Genomic DNA, 20,585 nt, shown 5'->3' with positions numbered 1-20,585 from the left:
GGGGATGTCCCTAAGAAAGCAGAATAAGGACTAAATACAAAGTAGAAGAATTAATATCAGAAAGAGAAATGATTTATTGTTCTGTAGATTGGTGGAAAGAAGAAAAGGGATAAAAGAAATGACAGAGACAAGTTGAAATAGACATGAAGGAGATTAAAGTGGTTTTTCTCTGGTGGATGAAATATTTGGAATAAAAAGGAATAGAGAAAGAGAAAGAAAGGAAAGGGAGTTGTGCCCAGGGCTAGAATTAAAACAGCAGTGGTATAAAGACCCACCTGGCTACACTTTGGTGATGGCCCGGAAGCTGGGCTGAGTATTAGACAGAGGGGAGAGGAGAGCTACCCAGCTTCCAGGTTCCAAGGGGACCTTTGAATGCTACTCCATGCTGGGCACCCCCATGCATGGGCAAGCCGGGGCCTCTAGTGAAGTAGCTCATTCCTTATGCTACAGAAAGGCACAGGAGAAATTGGCTCAGAAGGTAATGGGTGGAGAGAGCGCCATCATGCAGAAAAGTCCATGTACAGAAACCTGGCTTTCCTGTCCCTCACCCCCCACCCCGGCATATCTGTCAGAGGTTTCTGAGGAATATCTTCACTTAAGTCTAAGTCAGATATAATGTCCTAGAAGAACATGAAAGCCACTAAGCACTCCTGAGGTGTGCTTTCTTCTGCTCAAATCATCTATTCCAGCCTTATTCTATAACTGATTCTTAAAATTATTTTTGTTCTCTAAACACGGAAAGCATAAGCTTCATGTAAATATAATTGTGGCAAAGCTGCACTTTCACAGAAAAATACTACCAGCCTATTCAATGATTTTTAAATTAGTTTATTAATTATATCAACACATTTGCTAGGGTTTTAAATATTCAGACTAGGCATTTCCTCAAATATTTACACTTAGTGATAATTATGCACATACACAATTCAAAGATAGCTTTAGCTATTACACTAGAGGGCATATTTTCATGATAGTCTCAAAAGAGAAAGGTATCTAAAGAGAATTAGTGCTTCCTCCAATATTTTACCACAGATGAAATCAAAACTATGTTATATTTTATATACCCAATATATACATGGTACTTAAAAGCATTTCTGTTCCCCAAAAGTGCTCCCTCCTTCCCCAGGACATGTTGATAATTACTAATACGACCTGATAATATCAATAACAATTTTGCTGAAAATGATCTACAACGAAAACATAATACCCCAAATATCTTACAGGTATTCATTTTAGCTATTTGCAGTGACATCTTTGAATTGTCTCAAGTGTATGATCTAGCTTGCTTTAATCTACAAAACTGGAAAAGGCTAGTGAAAAATATAGTTTAATAATCTCAAAGCAAAGTTTTTTTAAAAAGGTTTAATGACAAGAAATGTAAAACAAACAAAAAAAAGAATGTTGAAAAAGATAGAAATAATGTCTTGAATAATCTAGGGGTTTAATATAAGTAGGGCTCGGTACGAAGCAGTATGAATCTATGAGTGAAAAACTAGTTTTCTCCTATCTTGGCACTAACTTAATGAGACACCTAGCACAAGTGTTCTCCGACATGGCCCTGAGTTTTTCAATAGTTCCAGTTTTATATTTAAATCCTTTACTGATTGCAGGTAGCCCAATCTTATATCTTCCCAATGGAAGATCTTGATGAATAGGTTGCAAAGAACTCCTAGCAGTTCCGCCTTGGCTTTGGCACATAATTACCTGAATACACAATATTTGCTGAGAGTCCATTGAGGGAGATATCCTGCACTTCTCTGAATTTCTAGGGAAAGTATTAGTAGACTTTCCTCTAATGTTGAGTAATGAAGTATGTCAAGGGTTGTTTGAGTAACTGATTTTCTTTGCTTGCCCCTGGTCCCCACTTGCTTTGCATCTCACCGTTGAGCAGATGGCCCTCTGGAAGTTGTCGTTGACCACCACATACAGTAATAGATTACCAAAGGTGTTCAGGGCAGCTAATGGTTTAGAAACAATATAAGCTTCATAGATCTGATTCTCAGTGGAGCAGCTGATGGAAAGCAGGCGAGATTCAATCCGAACGACCCGCAAGATATGGAAAGGCAAAAAACATATATAAAACACGAGAAGCAGCAGAATGGTTAGCCTTCTAGCTTTCTGCTTAAGACAGCTATGAGTCTGAGGTCCTTGGGTTAAGGTGTAGATAATCATTGTGTAACAAAGTGTCACTATCACCAGGGGAAGGCAGAAAGTAGTTGTGGTCAATATTAGATTGTACCATTTGATAGTGATGAGGTCTTCTGAACTGCTGAGGTCAAGGCAGGCAGAACGATTGCTCCTGGTGGTCGATGTGATCAAGAAGGTCATTGGAATGACAGCCACCAGGGAAATGATCCATACCACAGCACAGGCCACCACGGCCCATCGAGTCTTGTGAACGGAAAAGCAGCTCATCGGGTGATTGATCACAAAGTAACGGAAGATGCTGAAACAGGTGAGGAAGAGGATGCTGCTGTACAGGTTGAAATGGAAGCCAAAGCGGATCAACTTGCACATGAAATCCCCGAAGATCCAGTTCTCGCCACTGGCGTGGTAGTGAATCAGGAAGGGGAGGCTGGCGAGATACAGCAGGTCTGTGCAGGCCAGGTTCAGCATGATGACCGTGCTACTTTTCCAGGGCCGCATTTTGAAAATGTAAGTGGAAATTGCCACCGCATTCCCTGGAAAGCCCACCAGAAAGATGATGCCGTAAATAACAGGGAGGTAGTGCCTCTTGAGTGAGATTTTTTCATCAGTGCAATTACCAAAAGCAGCTGCATAATCAGGGAAATCAGATGCATTTGCAAAATCATCTAGTGGCTCATTCATGGTTGTCTCCTTTCATCTTGCAAGAAAACAAGAGAGTTCAGTTTGGCAATATAAATCGACAGAAGCAACTCCCTGATAAAAGAAAATAGAAAACATTAATGTTAGGGTAACAAAAACAATGATCCACTTTTAAATGAAAATGGCTCTAACATCCTAAATTTGCCACTTTTTCCTCTTTAATCTCAAAAGAGATCCTGTGGAGAAGAAATTGAATTTCTAAGAAAATGGCTGTGAGGCGAGTTACTAAAGACATCTAATACTAATATAAAAGTTAAATTACCGTGAGAATTAATATGAAAGATTGGGGTAAAAAATCCACGCAGAGCCGTGGAAAACAATTTGACAAGGTTGCTGTTTAGGCAAGCCATAGCGTATCACCATTAGAGATTTAACAACAAGAAGACCCATCATTAATCAAGTGTGTCACACTTTACCTCTAAACTTGACAAAATGCTGAGAAGTATTTCTTATTATCTCTCTTTCACAGAAGAAATGAAGACAGGGAGGTTATGCAACCTGTCCCTGGTAACATTGCTAGCAGCCTAGTGGCATGGCTCAGATCAGGACCCAAGCTCATCTGAGTTAAAAGCTATTCTCCTTCTACCTTACCTCACTGTGCTGCCTGTTAATCTGTATTACTCTAAATAATTGATGAACAGGAAGTGCAAAGGCATTGAAAGACTGAACACTGGAAAAATTGAAAACGTAGATTTCATGCACTGCAACATGATATGTATATACGGTAGATTTAATTTTAAATGTCAGCTCTTCCAACCCATTTTAATTGCTAACATAATTTGTTCCGGGGCTGGGGGCTACAGGGGGAGGAGGAGCTGCTTTAAGAGCTTGGGCTCTATCACCGGAAGGCCTGACCTTGATTCTCAGTTTAGCCAAAGAGTAGTTGTCCTTTAACAAGTCGTTTAAGCTCTCTCTCCAGGGCTGGGAGGAGTGGGATTTTAATTTCCTTCTTCTCATTTATCGGGTGTTTTCTAAAACTTTGAGAGTGGATTTCTACAGTGAGAAAAGCATGAAGATCATATAAAAGAATTACTAACAATTAACTTATTATTCAAATGTAAATAGCCTTTGGTAAAATGCATCCACTTACACGTTTATGGAATGCCCACTGTGTATTAATTAGGCACTCTGCCAGGTCCTAGAGATACAAAATGAATAACTCACACAGATGTACAAACCACTACTGCAGTCTACTGGGGAAAATGGACATGAAAATAATTTTAACAAAATATAACGGTACCTCATGGGGCTGTCAATACACTAAAAAACAAGGCAAGGAAAACACTTGGAACACAATTGGGCACATAATAAGTGCTCAGTAAATGTTAGGTAGTTGTTAATCACCAGTCCTTTGATAGATGAATGGTACAAAGCTGCTGTGATCGTGAAGAAGGGAGGGAACAGCTACCTGGAGACTAGTAGAGGACACTGAACAAAGGTCGTGTAGCTGGGAACATTTAAACAGACACTAGCAACAGGATGGGAAAGGCATTCCAGGCAAAGAAAACAGCATATGCAAAGGCACCTAGATATGATAGAATTGAGGAGATCAAGAGGAGTTCAAAGCAGCAGAGTACAGCTACTATATTGGGGGCACTGGGAGGTGAAGCTGGAAAGGAAAAAAATTGCTAATAATAAAATAGTGCCTCCCGTGTACAAAGCACTCTTCTATGTGTCTTATATGTAAAATTCATTTAACCCTTACAGCAACCTGGTGAGGTAGTGCTGTGATCATCCCCATTTTACAGATGAAGAAACTGAAACACAGAGAAGGCAGTGATTTGCTTAAGGTCACACAGATATTAGTGCTAAACCAAGATACAGGATAGGGTAGTCTGTCTGCAGAGCTGGGCTACCTCTCACAACAAGCAGACAAAAGGCAAATAAGTGCCCTATAACAGCAAAGATGAATTAGAATTTATTCTGGAAGAGCTCGATAAATCAAACTCCTAAATTGTGTGATCTAAGACTAAAATGCCCATAATACTAGAATCCACCACTTTGGGTTGAGAGAGGATTAAATGAGTTAATATAAATAAAGTGTTTTGAAGGGTGCCTAGCACATAGTAAGTGCTGTATCAGTGTCTGCCACCATTACTACTGTTACTTGGTACTAAAATCTACACTATCAAGCTTTTCTACAGAGGTACATTTCGTACTGGCCCAACTTAAATTTGAAATTAGTAGACTTCTCTGTTGATTGATCTTGAATATACTATACTCTTCCAGATCTCACTTAGGGTGCAGATCAAAATGCATTTAAACATTTATTACTTTATTCTGAATAAATTGGAAAAAAGAATGACACGGAGATGCAAAACTTGCCACTTGGCAGCTGTTAGGAGAAGCCAGTGCTCCCTGGGGCTATGTATTACCTATTAAAAGTAAATATTTCTCTCCTTATCTCTCACTGGCAATGCTATTCCTAGAACTATCACCTACGTAGCACTAGAGGGGAAAGGAGTCAGGCGCTGTTGGCCGGCAAGGGTGCTGTGAGGCCAGGAAACCGCTGTGGAGAGCTTTTCCCTTGGCCAACACCTTGCCTGGGCTCATGGACAGATAGGAGGCAATCATTTGAACCTAAAGAAAATGATCATGGTCAGGCAGTTAGCGAAGCAGCACTCCCTGAAGTCAGTTCTCAGAAAGTCAAGATTTAAATCCACACTGCATGTCTGTCAGCTCCTTGAAATCAGAAACATGAAGTCACGTCCTACCCCCAGAGGCCCAACGCACAGAAGGTGCTCGATAAATATATGCTGTATACCCACAAGAACAATGAGTAACATCAGCGAAATGTCTCTTGTGCTGAAGGTGTAGTGAAGCAGCAACTATTATTTCTTTAAAAAAGTTTGGTTCTTTAATGACTTTTAAAGTGCAAAATTAATTTCTGCCATTGCCTTGCCATGTTATGGGGCCACTTTAAACAATAATCTTATCAGGAAAAGACAGGTTGTAGGTAGAAACAACCACCTTATTGTTTTGAAAAACAACAGTTCAGCTTGGGATTTAATGAAGCTGATTGACCAATTGTAAGGGAGGAGGGGCTGACTAAAAGATTTAACCCCACTCCCATAAATCTCACCAAAAGAATGGTTTGAGTTTACAAAATATGTGCGAAGTTAAGAACAGCAGACAAAAACTGTTCTAGGCTGCGAGCCAAGCAGAATGAAGTAGCCTCTTTCCCCGGCAGTCCCAGGGTCCTGTGCAATTCACTGCTACTGCCCAGAGCACCAGATGTCCAAAAAGAAATCATTTTCATTCAAAGGACGTTAAAAAATAATGTGGTGTATTCCCTACTCTTTGCTACAATAGTGGATCTCAAACGAAGGGAGATTATAGATCACCTGGAACTGACGGGCTCTAGATAAATGAGAAATAATGATCTATTAAGCTTCAACATAACCAGATAAATAATTTTGAACTAAACTGGATGCCACACAAATAAAAGCAAGCACCAAAGATTTGGGACAATTTTATAAAGGAAAAACACAATTTTAACCTTTAACTTTTTTTCTCCGAAAGTGGGACAAGACTGTGATTGTTTGAGGCTAATTGCAAGATATTAGTGTTTGGGGAACACTCAGCTTGAGGACCACTATGCCAGCTTACCCATGAACCCCATGTTTATGTGAATGAAGAAGGCAGGACCAGAAATAGTATCTAATCAAGTGGCAGCATATATTACATCACATCCATAGCGCATTCTTACCCATCTGGTAGGAACAAGTAAAGTAGGATTAATGTTAAAATGATTTTTAAGGGTACCTGCTAATTTTGTAGTAAATTCCTTATCTAATAGCCTCCCCCCACTGCAGCTCCCCACTCACCACAGACACCCTCTGCGTTCTCTGGTGCCCTCCAAAGCTGAGTTAATCCCCATTCTCTCCTCCTTTCCCAGCTGCAGGTGGACCAGGGAGCCATAAACGCGACCGCCGCACCTATCACCTTCCTTCAGCGTTCTGGAAGACTCCGCAGCTGGAGTCATATTTGGTTACCAAGAAGAAACTTAGATAGACCTCTCATTCACAAAGATTCATCTTGGTTTCCTCCTCCACATATTTGTAAACTAATTTGATTTCCTACTAGTGGGAAACAGATCGATTCTTAACCCAGAAAAATGTATGACTTGGATAAATGTTGTATTCCCTTAATCCCGGAGGAATCCCTCCACCCAGCTCTTCCCTGAATCCCAGCTTTCAAAGGAAGATCTGCAACTCAGGCACCCTGAAGACCTTTAGGCCCAAAGCTTTGATTTTCTTTAGCTATTGATCTCTGGAGAACCAAATAAAAACAGGGAAGCTCTTCACAGAAAAATGCACGGATGGACACAAAAATGGTACATACATACCATTTAGAGGTTTAGAGACCATTCGAAACTAGTTTTGCTTAATCTATAGCACAAAACAAGACAAAAGAAAGGCATTTCAGATGAAAAAGTTTTGCCGGTCTGCTTGTTTTGGGGGTTGTGGGCAGTATCCTTGGGCATTGCCAACACGATAAAGCCCAGAACCACACGTATGAACCAAGAACGCATCCGGGGGGCAGAATCAATAGAGGTAGGAGATGAACTGTTTGTCGCCAAAGTCCCCCCAAAGACTCCATGCTTTATTGTGAAAAAGACAGATGAGATCGATAATCCACAACTTCTCCAGGTCTCCCTGAAACAAATCTCAGGCCATCCTAGGGTTTTATTTTTCCAAAATGCACCCTTGCCCCTGCTGCCTTCAAGAGAAGAACTTGGGGGCCCCTGCTCTGGCCGCCCCCCAGCCCTCTCCTGCTGCAGAAACGTACCCTGGGGTTCTCTTTTCCCCCAGGCTCGGGCGCCCCGCCTTCCCACTCCCGGTCCCAGATCAGCGCAGGGCCGCATAACCAACTCCCTCAGGCCCGCGGAGTCTGGTTCCCCAACCTCGGCTCACCTGGCACCCTGGCGCGGCCGCTGCGAGCGCCGAGTTGCTGTCGGAGCGCGGCTGCACCCTGGTGGCGGGCTGGTCTCAGCTGGCGCCAGCGCGTCGCTCCTGCCCCGCCCACCCCTTTGAGGCAGGTGAGCTCTCAGGTCCCGCCCCAGCAGACAATGGACAGCATCCTCCCTCGGCCGCTTTCCAGGCCACCCAGGGATAGCAGCTTCACTCCCGGGGACTGCTGAACATCCATGCCGGTTTGGAGCGAAAGAGAGTATTTGCAGAGGTGCATGAACAGCCTAGGAGGAGGGCTTTCGCCCCAGGAAGACTGCAGTTCTGTTTTCTGGGTCCAGAAATATCACCTCTTTGCCCACAGTTTAGGACCTTTAATTTAGCATGAAATGGAACGACTTAAATTCTGGCCCTCTAAATTAGAGATGTCCACTGAAGTGTCCTATGGGCCTGTCTTCCATTGCTCAGCAAGGTGATTTAAAAATAGTTCTTAACTGTGTGGGAAGAGCTGTCTTCATCTTCAGATCTAGGACTCAGTCCTCTTGCCTTATCACTTGGGAACAGCCTCTTCCCTTCTCTGAAACTCAGCTACATCGTCCAAGAGAACAGAATTCCCAATCATTGAACTATAGGATCCCTTTCAACACCAAAAACAAGTTTTTGTATTGCCCAGTGGGGATGCATGGAGAAACCTCTCTCTATCCTTTTCCTGTGGATGGGCATTGAATTTCCCTTCTGTACTGCCCTGTTGATGGGATTTAAAACAACCAGTGTATCCTCTGGACATGCCAGCAAGCCGGAGCAAGATTGTTAAACCAGGTAGGTATCCCAGAGCCCAGTGAGAAGATCCTTCCTAGCTGATGGTTAGGGCGACACTATATTAGTTATTTTTTTTATTACGTTTATCATTATTATTTGCATCCCAGGCTCTCCCAGAAAACATTTTGCATTCAGAGGAAAAGTATTCTACAATTTCATTCTTTTAAATCACTGCCTCAATTTGTCATTTGGAATTGTTTGACCCTATTTTGTTCCAATCAGTCTACACTTTTACTCACCAGACCTTTGCTGCTTTATTATTATGTATCACGCACTGAAAAGATAAAGAATAAGGCATAATCTCTGCCTTCACAGAGTATATGTCCTTGAAAAAACAAACAAACAATTAATTTAAAAAGCGAATAGGGTTTGACCCTGGTAAATGAAGGTGCTGTAAGTGAACGCAATCCAAGTGAAAGAGAATGAAATCAGTGAAGGCCTTCTGGCATGAAAGACATTCGAGCATTTTTCTGGTGATCAAGATTTCCAAATAAAGAGAAAATGACTTAAAGAGATTATTTAAAAACAAATATGGATTCCTAGAATTTTAGACGTGAAAGGAACATTTTAGAATATTCAATCCTGGTCATGTAAAATGGTGTAGCCACTGTGGAAAATAGTAAGATGATTCCTCAAAAAATTAAAAATAGAATTACTATATGATCTAGCAATTTCACCTCTGGGTATATAAGCCCAAAAAATTGAAAACAGGGACTCAAAGAGATACTTGTACACCATGTTCATAGCAGATTATTCACAATAGCCAAAATGTGGAAGTGACCCAAACATCCATAAGTAGATGAATGGATAAACAACCTCTGGTATATATATATAATGGAATATTATTCAGCTTTAAAAAGGAAGGAAATTCTGACACATACTACGACATGGATGAACCTTGAAGACATCATGCTAAGTGAAATAAGCCAGTCACAAAAGGACAAGTATGGTATGATTTCTCCTACATGCAGTATATATATAGTCAAATTAATAGAGACAGAAAGTAGCATAGTGGTTGCCAGAGGCTGGAAGTAGATGGAATGGGAAGTGTTTGTTAATGGGTGCAGAGTTTCAGTTTTATAAAATTAAAAGAGTTTTACGGATGATAGTGGTGATCCCAGCACAACATTCTGACACATACTACAACATGGAGTAGACTTAATACCACTCAACTGTGCACTTTTTAAAAATTGTTAAGATGGTAACTTTTTGTGTGTATTTTACCATAATTTTTAAAATCTTATTTTTAAAAAATTCAGTCCTATGGTCTCACTTTAAAAAAGAGGACACTGAAAATTAGAGCAGTCCATGCGACAAGCCCGAGGACAGGGCCAGAGAGGCCTGGGTAAGACCAATGCTCTAGCCCTCTGCTCTTACTCCTCTGTGCTAGGGGTGGCTGGGCCACTTGACTGAAGCCATCGCTTTATCAGAAGCAATGTGCTTTATTCCAACAGTCTAAACGGCTCACCAACAAGATGATTTTTATGAGCTAATTTTCTTTATATTTTATCATTTATCTGTTTACTACAACTCAAAATCTTCACCTATAAAGTAGTCATTTGCAGGAAAAAATAAAATAAAATACTAACCAATATAAATCTTAAACATCTCTGAATAAGAGAATAATATAATGTATATATCTTTAAAACAACTTGCATTCAAAAATGATATTGCTAATTTAGACTATGTTTTAAACTTCAAATTTAGGACCTCGAAGTTGTCTTTTAATAATCCTAAATCAGACTTACATAAGGATAAAATTCAACTTCCAGTTAAAATTGGTCTCTTGCCCAGATTCAGAAATGTACTTTCTTCTTTAAAATGAGCACCCAATAGAGCAGAATTCCAGCACTTAACATTCACAGCTATGTGAGCAGCACAGGTGCCACCTGCAATGTGCTGCGACTGCTCCTTTGAGGCAGACAAAGGGGCACATTTCCAGGATAATCTGGATACTCAGAATTTCTCTAATTAGAAAGCACTGACATCTTAAAGCCTACTGCTCCAGAAAGCCCTGTGAAACTCTGCAAAGAAGGCAGATTCAAGATGCTTTTCCAAAGAGCTATTAATTTTTGAGTTGGGGGTTGGCAGGGAGAAGAAGAAAGAGTAACATTAGAGCCAGTCTTAGTTCTTAGAGTTGAGTGAGAAAGGAACGAATTATTGGTGACAATGTGGACCATTCTATTTTTCTTTGCCCTGGTTATCATACCTCATCATTCCTGACCATTCGTATTAACCATGTCTATTATTTTCTGTATTCTGCTGCTTTGACATGTAGTGACCCAGGAAAGCCCTTTCTGTGGTTAGCCAATTCCTAGAGATGGTAAACTCGCCAGAGAGTATACTTTCAAATGCAAAGCAATCATCACAGAGCCCATATCCCCAACCACCTCCTTTATTTAGCTCTCACACTCTGGGCCACCATCTTTCTGCCCTAATCACACATCCAAGGGCAGCCCCTGTTCCAGAGGCTGCTGAAATTATGCAAACTAGCTGATCCCGAGCCTGATTTCCCTGCCTCGCCTGTTCCTTCTCACAGAAAGGTCAGTAAAGCCTCTCGCCACAGTTCTTTCCCTCCTTCTACCTCGCGACCAACCCTAGCACTTTCCCAGTGGCCCCTGTGGTGTGGCATGCCTCTCCTCTTGGGATCCCTGAGTATAACAATCTTTTCAATGGTGATCATCTTCTGTTACGTTAGCCTTACCAAACCTAAATAATAATAAAACCTATATTTGAAATACCATATATGATCTTTTCAGACTGTTTTTTTGTGACTTTGGCCACAATAATGGTATGCCTTGGTATGATGCAGTAGTTTCATAAGATAAATTGTCTTGAATTAAAAAAAAATGGATAAGTTGTTTTCTAAAATTGTTTTCTCAGTGAAGATATACTGTTTAAATGAAGCAAAATAAAAAATTAAAATCTATACTCTGCTAGGCAACAAATTCAACTATTGCAATACCTTCCAGATTCTTACAATATTTTTAAAGTGAGGAGGAAGGCATTATGGCATAATGGAGAGAGTCTCCAAAGTTTGAGGCCTGAATTTTAGTGTTTGGAAAACAACTCAATTAGCTGGGAAAGAAAATTACCTTTCCAGTTTTCCATCTAGGAAAAGTGGAGGTTGAATAAGACACTTTCTAAAGTCCATTCCAGATTAAAGTGGTTTTAGTTGTGAAAACTTACAAGAAATCTAAAGCTCAGTTTCTTAGCAAAGTATGCATGATATTGCTGTGCCAAGGTGAGTCATCTGCTGTGGTGCTATGTAAACATCATTTGATGGTTTTTAAATATTATTAAAATGATGTGGTGCTGTGGATACTTCTTTGAAAGTGAGCTTTTCTAAGGAATTTAGAGAACTTTTGGGAAAGAGACTGACTAGACTGTCTATCCTTAGATCCAATCCCAGGATAATCTGGGAGATGGTTAGGGTCTTTGAAAAGTAGATAAAGACCCAGGCAGTTAATAGAGCTAGACCGGTGGCCACAACCAAGGATAGGCTTGCCGGTCTGCTCAGGAAGAGTTTTATAAGAACTATGGTGACCAATAGAAGCAGGGAGAAATGGAGCCTGGAGACTAAAGGAAATATCGTAAATGAAAGGAGTGTAGAAAAGCCAGAGGATAGAGAAAGCCATCATCAGGTTGAGCTTTTTGCCTCTGCTGGTACAGGGTCTCCTGCTTGGACCATCCTCTCTGTCCCATCTTTCTGACTGTACTAACTACTTTATGAGTAGTCATAAAGATAAGATTTTAATATATTATAATACTTAATTAAATACTAACTACTCTATGAGTATCTTTGCCAGGAAATACTTTTTTTCTCTTTTGAGTACCTGTTGTACTTATAGTCAATACCACATGATCCAACATTTATTCATTTTTAAACTGTTTAATAGCTTTACAAACTATTAGTTTTACAAACTTTAGTCTTGCCTCACCAACAGTATTGTCTACACCTCAAGAGAAATCCACTTAGGATCTTACACAGTACCTTAAATGGGTACATAGTAGGCAATAATAATTGCCTATTGTTGTTAGGCAGTTATTGCTATAACCATAAATAAAATTCCTCATTTGACCTTAATTAATGCTAAATTCCTTGAGGTTTTAGTTTCAAGTTGAGACCAAGCTGTCTCCCACTGGCCTCTGTCCAATCAGTTGAGCATATAAAAAAGAACATGGGGAAAGAGTGGTCAAGAATTTAACAGAATGAAAATTAAGCTGAAAGATTGAATGGGGCAATTAGGAAATCATTGGTGACCAGAGAGCCATTTCAGTCACATGGGTAGGGGCCGAAGCTAGTTTGTGCACTGGATGGAAGAGTAAAATGGAAAGTTACAGTGGTTGCAAGCGATGGGAAGAAAGAAATAAGGAAATAGTTTGAAGGCTGACCTGTTTAAAGAAAAGTTTTTATTACTTTTTAGGATAGACAAAACCTAAGCATTATTATAGATTGATGGAAATAAGCCAATGGAGAAATAAAAATTGAAGAAGGGTAACTAATGAACATGAGACATAATAATAGTCAGAGGTATGGCTTAGCAAATAAATAGGTTTTTAAATCCTGACTCCTTCCTCTACAAGCTGTACAACTTGTATCTTTAAATATTATTTTGTTCATTTTTCAAACTGGGATAACATGATTATTATAAGACCTAAATGAGATAATATATAGGCAGTCATTAGCATACAATAAGCATTCATAAAATAGTAGCTGTTATTAGGTCAGGAGCACAAATATAAAGGAGAAAGGCCACCAATTCCTCTGAGATAGGAAAGAAGGATGGGGGAAGATTTGCATGAACTTGAGATGGAATTTCATTATCTCTGATGCTAATCCAGAGGTTCTAAATACTGGTAGAATATTAAAATCTATTGGGGAGCTTTCAAAAATACCAATGCTTGGCTCTCACCCCAGACCAATTAAATCAGAAACTGTGAAGGCGAGCATGAATATTGATACTTTTTAATGTTCTCCAGGTTAGCACACTCTACAAACTTGAAAATGATTAGGACAAATTTTGATTCTCAAACTTGACTACACATTGTAAATACTTCAAAAATTTTAAAGACTAAGATAACAAACATGGACGAATATCAAAAACATTATATTGAGCAAAAGAAGCCAGAAACAAAGAAATTAACTTTCTATGAGTCCATCTTGGTTCCATTGAGATAAAGCCAAAGAAAAAATCAATGGAGATAAAAATTAGAATAGTGATTGATTCTGAGAGGAGAGGAGGGTTTACACAATGAGTAAGAAGAAACTTTCTAGGTTGATGTAAATATCCTATATCTTGATTAGGGTGTTGGTTATTAAGATGACTACTTTTGTCAAAACTCATTAAATTGTACACTTAAAATCTGTGCATTTTACTGTATGTGTTTATAGTTTGATTAAAAAATAATTAACTTCAAAAGAAGTGGGTTGGGAATTGAGATTTTTATAAGATCCCCTGGTGATTATAATATAAAGAAAAGCTTGAGAACCACTGGGCTAAATCATCTGTTGAGATTGAGACAAGAGTGAAGAAGCAATCTGGAGAATTCTGAGGAAGGTTTGAAATTAGAAAGTGGAGTGAATAGGTACAACCTTGTTTCTCAGGGTGTGATCTGGATTAGCTATATGAGAGACTCCTAGGGTACTTGGAAAAAAAGGCAAATTCTTGGGGCCCACACCAGGTGTACTGATACACACTTTGGGAGTGAGGCCCAGGGGGTAGCATATAATGAGTTTTATCTGTGATTCTCATTCTCCAAAGTAAAGCAATTCCTGAATAAAGGGACCAGCTGAGGATGAGAACCAAGCATTTCAATGGGGAGAAGAAGACTGAATGGAGGGCACTTCAAAGCAGATGAGGGCAACTCTAACTTGGAGCAGAAGAAGTATCTGGAAAACCAATCATAATCTGGATAGTCAGGTATCTACATGAAGCTGAAGAGGTGATGTAGGGCAATAATGGAAAAACAAAACATGCTTGGAAAATCAAAGGAAAGGAAAGGAGAAATTAAGTGAGGAACTGGTCTGGAGACTGGGTTTCAGTCCATGCACCAGTGATCTTTTGAAATGTACCTTTTGAGCCGCAGCCAGTGCTTCTTAAAGCTGATTCCTCGGAAATGAACCAAAAATAGATGTCGGGATGGATGATTGTCATGAGCAGTATTAGCAAAACCTTACATTTCAAAAAGGAATATAGCACACATTTGAGATGAATGTTGGGTAGCATTTAGAGAAAGTTAGATTTTTTCAAGAGGGAATTTTAGGAAAAGGCATCAGTTTATGTAAAAATATGGAGGCTTAGAATTGAAGGATGTATTCAAGTAATAGCATGAGGTCCAGTTTTCCTGGAATATTAAAAAAACAAAAGTACATCTAGAAGAGTAGTGGGAATAGGTAAGTCCTAAAAAGTAGAATAAGAGTTATATTGTGGAGAGACTAAATTTTCTCTCTCCAATCCTGGCTCTGAGGAAGTAAGCTGCCATGAATCATGAATTATGATTCCTGCAGCCTACAAGAAAACTATTTCTGCCAACACCCAAGGGAGATTAGTAGCAGATCCTTCCACATTGAGCCTCTGATGGGAACCCAACCCTGGCCAACAGCTTCCTTGCAGTCTGGTGAGATAGTGAGCAAAGGACCAGCCAAGTCGTGCTTGCACTTCTAACCCTGGACTTACAAAAACTGTAAGGTAATAAATGTGTGTTGTTTTAAGCCACTGAGTTTGTGGTAATTTGTTATGCAGCGATAGGTAACTAATACAGGTTTTGATGAGAATCTGTGTCTAATTACATAGGCAATAAGGACCCATTAGAAGTGTTTGGGCAGGAAAGTGTAATAAAAGCTAACTCAAATGTGTTTATTACCTTATTGACCACTAGTTTTTCTGTTGGGCAGGCTTTTCATTTAAATATTTTATCAGCAAGTTTCTACTAAGAAAAAGGACATCTCAGGAAGCTATTTGAACAAAGTAACCAAGTTGTTCTTGTTATCTTAAAGATTTTGTCTTCCATATTATGTAATTTATATGTCGAATTATATTTATTATATATTTTGGGGGGTTATTGGTTCAGGTCTTCATCTTCTGGTGTTTACTTTTGCACTTAAGATTTTATTTCCTCATTTTATTCTTTGGCCCTTGAAACTGTAAAAAGAATGTTGGACCAGGATCACATGGTTCCGTAGCTCTTTTCTTGCCATTTTTTTTTTTGGAAGACAAATAGATTTAGGGGTCAGTGCCAAGTCTCTTGCCAGCTTAAGGGAAACTTTACCATATCACATGAACATCATCTTTGCCTTTACCTGTAGGACCAAGAAGGACCATACCCCCCAGCAGGCACACATTCAGCACTCACCATGTAAAACATCCACACCCCCTCCTTTGCTGAGGTACCCAAAATGCAACCTGTGCCACTCGTGAGCCCAAACGGTATTGTTAATGACAAGCACAGGATAGTTAGCTTGTAAGCAACAGAGAAAATCATTGCAGCATCGCTCGCAGCTTCTGTACCCATGTTCTACTTGCCATGTGAACAGAACATTAATCACTCTTACAGTCTGATGGAAGTTGAGAGATCCAAATTCTTCAGCGTTTTGCTTACGTTTTCTACAGCAGCCAATGCTAATTGCATTATCTTCATCTAACATTTTTTTAAAAAAACATTGTTACTGAGATTCCTTTTCCTTTCTACCCCTGTTAGAATTTCTCCTCTTTCATTAGACTCTTTAGTGAGCATTTGGCTGTGATGAGCTGTTGAAATTTGTTTGCCTACCCTGCTAGTGTCTGATGTCCCTTTTCCCTCTCAACAACCACATTGGGTAACATTGCCTTATTTTCTTTGTCATGCTTCTGAGTTTGAATTAAAATAACTCGGAAAATCACATAACAGGCTCTGCAATTTTTTTTACCATAACATTTTCAATGTCTTCCTTTTGACCTTTTGAATTGCTTTCATGATTAATTTTTTTCTAGGGCCCTGTTGACCCAACAGACCATTGTACAAACCTATTAACCTCTGAAAAATCAAAGTTGAAATCTGCTTTGAGTAAGAAACCTCAAATAGTTTTTAACTAGCCTGGGCTTTTTCAATAATAAGTCAGACAATTTCATCTCTGCGATGGACAAGCTCTGGATGTGGAGGAGTTGGTGTGAATAAGAGGAGATTGAAATGAATGTGACACATCTAAGATGTAAAGATAGCATCGTGTTTAATCTTAGAGTGGCTTGTCTCAGCGCTCACATTTAGAAAAAATAAAAACACGAGTAGTTTTAATATAACAGCTATTTCTCTCTTTGACTTTTTATAGACACTCCTCAGGAGTCTTCCCTTTTCTGCTTTGTGCTTGATGTATGATTATTAGTTAAAATCGTTAAGCTGTTTCTTCTTCTTCCTTTCCTAATTATACCAGATTGATATCTCTTTAGATCGGAAAAAAAAAAAATTAAACCCTCTTTCATTGTAAATCCTCCTTTAATCCTGATTGTGTGTTTAACTATATCCAGACTTTTGTGAAATTCTTAACAACTGCCCTGTGACAATTGAAGAGACACTGTATGCTCCTTGTGATTAATCTATACTTTGAGAACAGATGACTCGCTCATCTCTACTCCATCTTCAAAGGTGATTTATTCCTGGCCTTTCCAGACCTCCCTCGCCCTCCTTTCCATGTCAAAACATGCTGATCACTGGTCCTGCGGCTTCAGACATCCTTTGAATCCTTATAGCTGAGCTTTCTGTTTTACTTTATTTTTAACTAGGGGCAAATAGGTTGCCAAAATCCCCAAGTGATATTCTTTGAAGAGATACATCCATATTTTGTTATTTTATTATATATTTATTTTAAAAAGAAATATTGTCACTCCTTTCCCTCAGAACCACTTTCAAACCTGATTTTCTGTAGTCTCTGTGGTCACATCACAGTGAGGCCCGTGTGGGCGGAGAGCAGGGGTATGAGAGTGTGCAAGGATGGAAGCAAGTGTTAGGAGACTCTCCTCCTTAGAAGCAGTCCTGCTGACCAATTATGATAAAAGGACAGCTCTCAGGAAGCCTGGTGTTCATAATATCTACACCCAGTGGTTTTAGTCACTTGCCCTTCAAAGGCTGAGCTCTTGGATCATATCCTTTCCTGATATTGTCACCTGTAGTACACACTTAATGCAGTCTCTTTTTGTACAATGGACCTGTGCACATAATAAGCCTTGCGCAGAGCTAGCTATGTAATTTGCAGGGTCCATTACAAAATGAAAATATGAGGGTCCTTGTTTAAACAGCAGGAGACGTATGTCTTTAAAGGTTTAAAATATAAGCTTTTTTTTTCTGTCTCTCTCTTGATTTGCCATGGTGTTTCTTATTTGTTCGTTTGCTATTTAATGCCATTGTAAATGGAGAAGAATTAATGATTTAAACGATCAGCACAAAAATTACCAGTCATTTTTATACGGTACAATGCCAGTTTTAAAATCTAATATTAATATAAGAGCACTTAACTCATAGGAAGCATCTTCAGATTTGTATGAGCCATGTTTTAAAGCCCATACATGCATGTGTTACCCTAACAGTGGAAACACACGAAAATAATTGAGCTGTTTGTATTCTACTTTTTTATACACATGCATTCCGTGAACTCTATTTTCATCTTACTGAGGAGTAATGAACGATTGAAAGAAAATGAACTATGAGTTGCCCTATCATTTCCACAATATTCTTTCTATGTCATCATTTCCAATATAAGTCATTGGCTTATTTCAGGAAAGTAACGTTGTGAAAAATAATATGATAGGGTTTCTTGCCCATTAGTGGTTATTACAGTACTATTGCCTTCTTTCTGGGTCCAAAGCAAGTTCTAGTTCAAATAGAAAGCATGGCTTACAGAGACTGCCAATGCCCCCTCTTACTTAGTCACAGACTTAACGCTTCACTGTATATGCTTTGACTTGAACTGCCCCATCCCTCATAGGTCCACCAGCATTCTTTGCTTATTGAATGTCATGAATGCATTTTTGTAAATAAAGCTCGAAGGAATGGTAGTGGACATGCATAGAGCATGTAATTCCTCTCTTCATACACTTGCTCCGTTGTCCCATCATATTTCACTTACAAAACATGAGTTCAGAGGTAACACTATTAAGATCTTCGAGACAGCAATGGCAGAACATTAAGCTAAATGAGGAACATTAAGCTACTCCATAGGTTCCATGCCCATAAAGTCAGACTTGGCCTAGAATTAGGGAATCACTTGTTTGATTGACTCAGGTTCACCCTGGAAAAGTTATCAAAGTTAAGAACTTTTTCAGAAGTGTCAGGTGGGAAGTTATTATTTCTTATGTTTGTAGACCACAAGAAACATCAAAATTTGTTGTTGTTTTATTGAGTTCATCAGGATGATTTCTATCACTTCTGGTTTTCTGGGGATTTTTTGTGTTTGTTTGTTGCCACAAAATAGTTTTATAAACTATGGATGAACCTGGATTATCTCTGGCTTCTGGTACGATTTATCTCTGAGTGACTAAACAGATGATAAGCTTCTCAACTCATTGAGTCTCAGGTGCAGAGCCAACATCTTTCAGTCATTTGGGTCATTCTAGTTTAGAGTTTTGAGCGATCATGTCTTTTGAACATGACATTTGTACATGTGTAATTTATTAGCGGGCCCTCTCTCCATAAGATAATTGTGCCTTGAAAGACAAAAGAAAGACCTTGACAAATTTGCCCAAAAGGAGCCATGTAGTCATTCTGCAACACTGTGTACACACATAGACACACATGCATGTGTGGTTGGGCAAGGACACATGCACACAAGCACACACACACACACACACACACACACAAAGAATGAGAGAGAGAGAGAGAGAGAGAGAGAGAGAGAGAGAGAGAGAGAATGAGAAGAAAGCAGTAACTTGTTTTCCCTCTTCCAAGGACTGAGTACACAAGTTATCTGTAACCGACATTTTTGAAAGCTGTCTCTAAGTACAATTTAAGCTTTTCTCTTATTAAGTTATCAGAGACAAGGAGGATACTAAGACTTTCCAAATAATGTGTTCTCCTCATACATAACAGGGCATTGCCAAGCACTCTTAGCGTCTTTAACTTATTTCAGAGAATATTCATGGACATACCTGTGGGGCCATATGCACATGTTTCTCTAGTGAGCTGCATTTCAGCCTCACCTTTCTCCGTGTGTAGGGTAGGGGTCTTAGAGAACAAATTCTCACCACTCTGCCATTTTCTTGGAAGCAAGGAATGAGAGCTCGTATGTTGCATTCAGGGCACAGTGTGCTGGGCTCTGAGGTCCAAGTGATAGCAACCATCCTTCCTCTCCTTGTCCTTGTGTGCCGACCTCAGCCACGCATGTGTGTAGGGGTAAACAGAGACTAGTCTGGACCTGCCTCTGCTCTTGCCATCTCTCTGTGACCTAGCCTTGGTTGTAGCAGGGTGCCAGAGGCATTGTGCCTATAACTGAGTGTCAGCTGACAAGGCTGAGTCTAGAACACTGTAGAAAAGCACTCTATCCTCAGTGTCTTGCAAATCCTCCTTGAGGAACCTCTCCAGGTACCCAGAATTTTCCATGACTTGTGAGTTCATCAATCAACCCAAACAAGCCACAGATATTAAGAGGGAGCCTTCTAAAAAATGTTCTGATGACAGGGACAAGGCAGCCACTGCATTGGACATAACAACAACTATAATTCAGAGTTTGGTTCTTAATAATTTTAACTGGATGGGTTAGACAAGTTTTTTAATTCTGGAGTCTTCTGTTTTTTCAATAGTAAATTAGAGATTAAAATACCTCCTTGTCTACCTCAAAGTTTGTGGGAAGGTCAATCAAGTTTTAAAAATGCACATGTCATAATATTTTATAAAGGAAACTCTTAAGGACTATTGGAAAGTCAGGCATTACCAGCAAGTGCCCAAAACCATGCCAGGTAGTGTGGAAAAGCAGTGTCTAAGATTTCATGCCTATCTGCAATAAGCTCACAGTCTAGTTGAGAGGAAAGGCTCTATATGTTT

The 20,585-nt window shown here is 39.5% G+C and overlaps 1 protein-coding gene across 2 annotated transcripts; it reads right to left on the bottom strand.

Annotated features, from left to right (window-relative positions):
* Positions 1-809: 809 nt before the first annotated feature.
* OXGR1 (oxoglutarate receptor 1) lies at positions 810-19,881 on the bottom strand. 2 transcript variants are annotated; one of them, XM_016123121.2, is made up of 2 exons: positions 19,694-19,881; positions 810-2,901 (listed from the first exon to the last, which is right to left on the bottom strand). In XM_016123121.2, the coding sequence occupies exon 2, from the start codon at positions 2,827-2,829 to the stop codon at positions 1,816-1,818; it is 1,014 nt and encodes a 337-aa protein (XP_015978607.1). In that variant the 5' UTR covers positions 2,830-2,901; positions 19,694-19,881; the 3' UTR covers positions 810-1,815. The 2 variants fall into 2 exon arrangements, with proteins under 2 accessions (XP_015978607.1, XP_015978608.1); XM_016123122.2 differs by lacking the exon at positions 19,694-19,881 and adding an exon at positions 7,764-7,814.
* Positions 19,882-20,585: the final 704 nt, after the last annotated feature.

Source organism: Rousettus aegyptiacus, unplaced genomic scaffold (genome assembly GCF_014176215.1).
Source record: "Rousettus aegyptiacus isolate mRouAeg1 unplaced genomic scaffold, mRouAeg1.p scaffold_m13_p_11, whole genome shotgun sequence".
Classification (NCBI taxonomy): Eukaryota; Metazoa; Chordata; class Mammalia; order Chiroptera; family Pteropodidae; genus Rousettus; species Rousettus aegyptiacus.
The sequence above is the reverse complement of the archived record's forward strand: the minus strand, read 5'-3'. Positions and strand labels throughout refer to the sequence as shown.

What these genes read in the sequence shown, in the direction of transcription:
- OXGR1 (XM_016123121.2), bottom strand. Translation starts at nt 2,829, where the DNA reads ATGAATGAGCCACTAGATGATTTTGCAAATGCATCTGATTTCCCTGAT.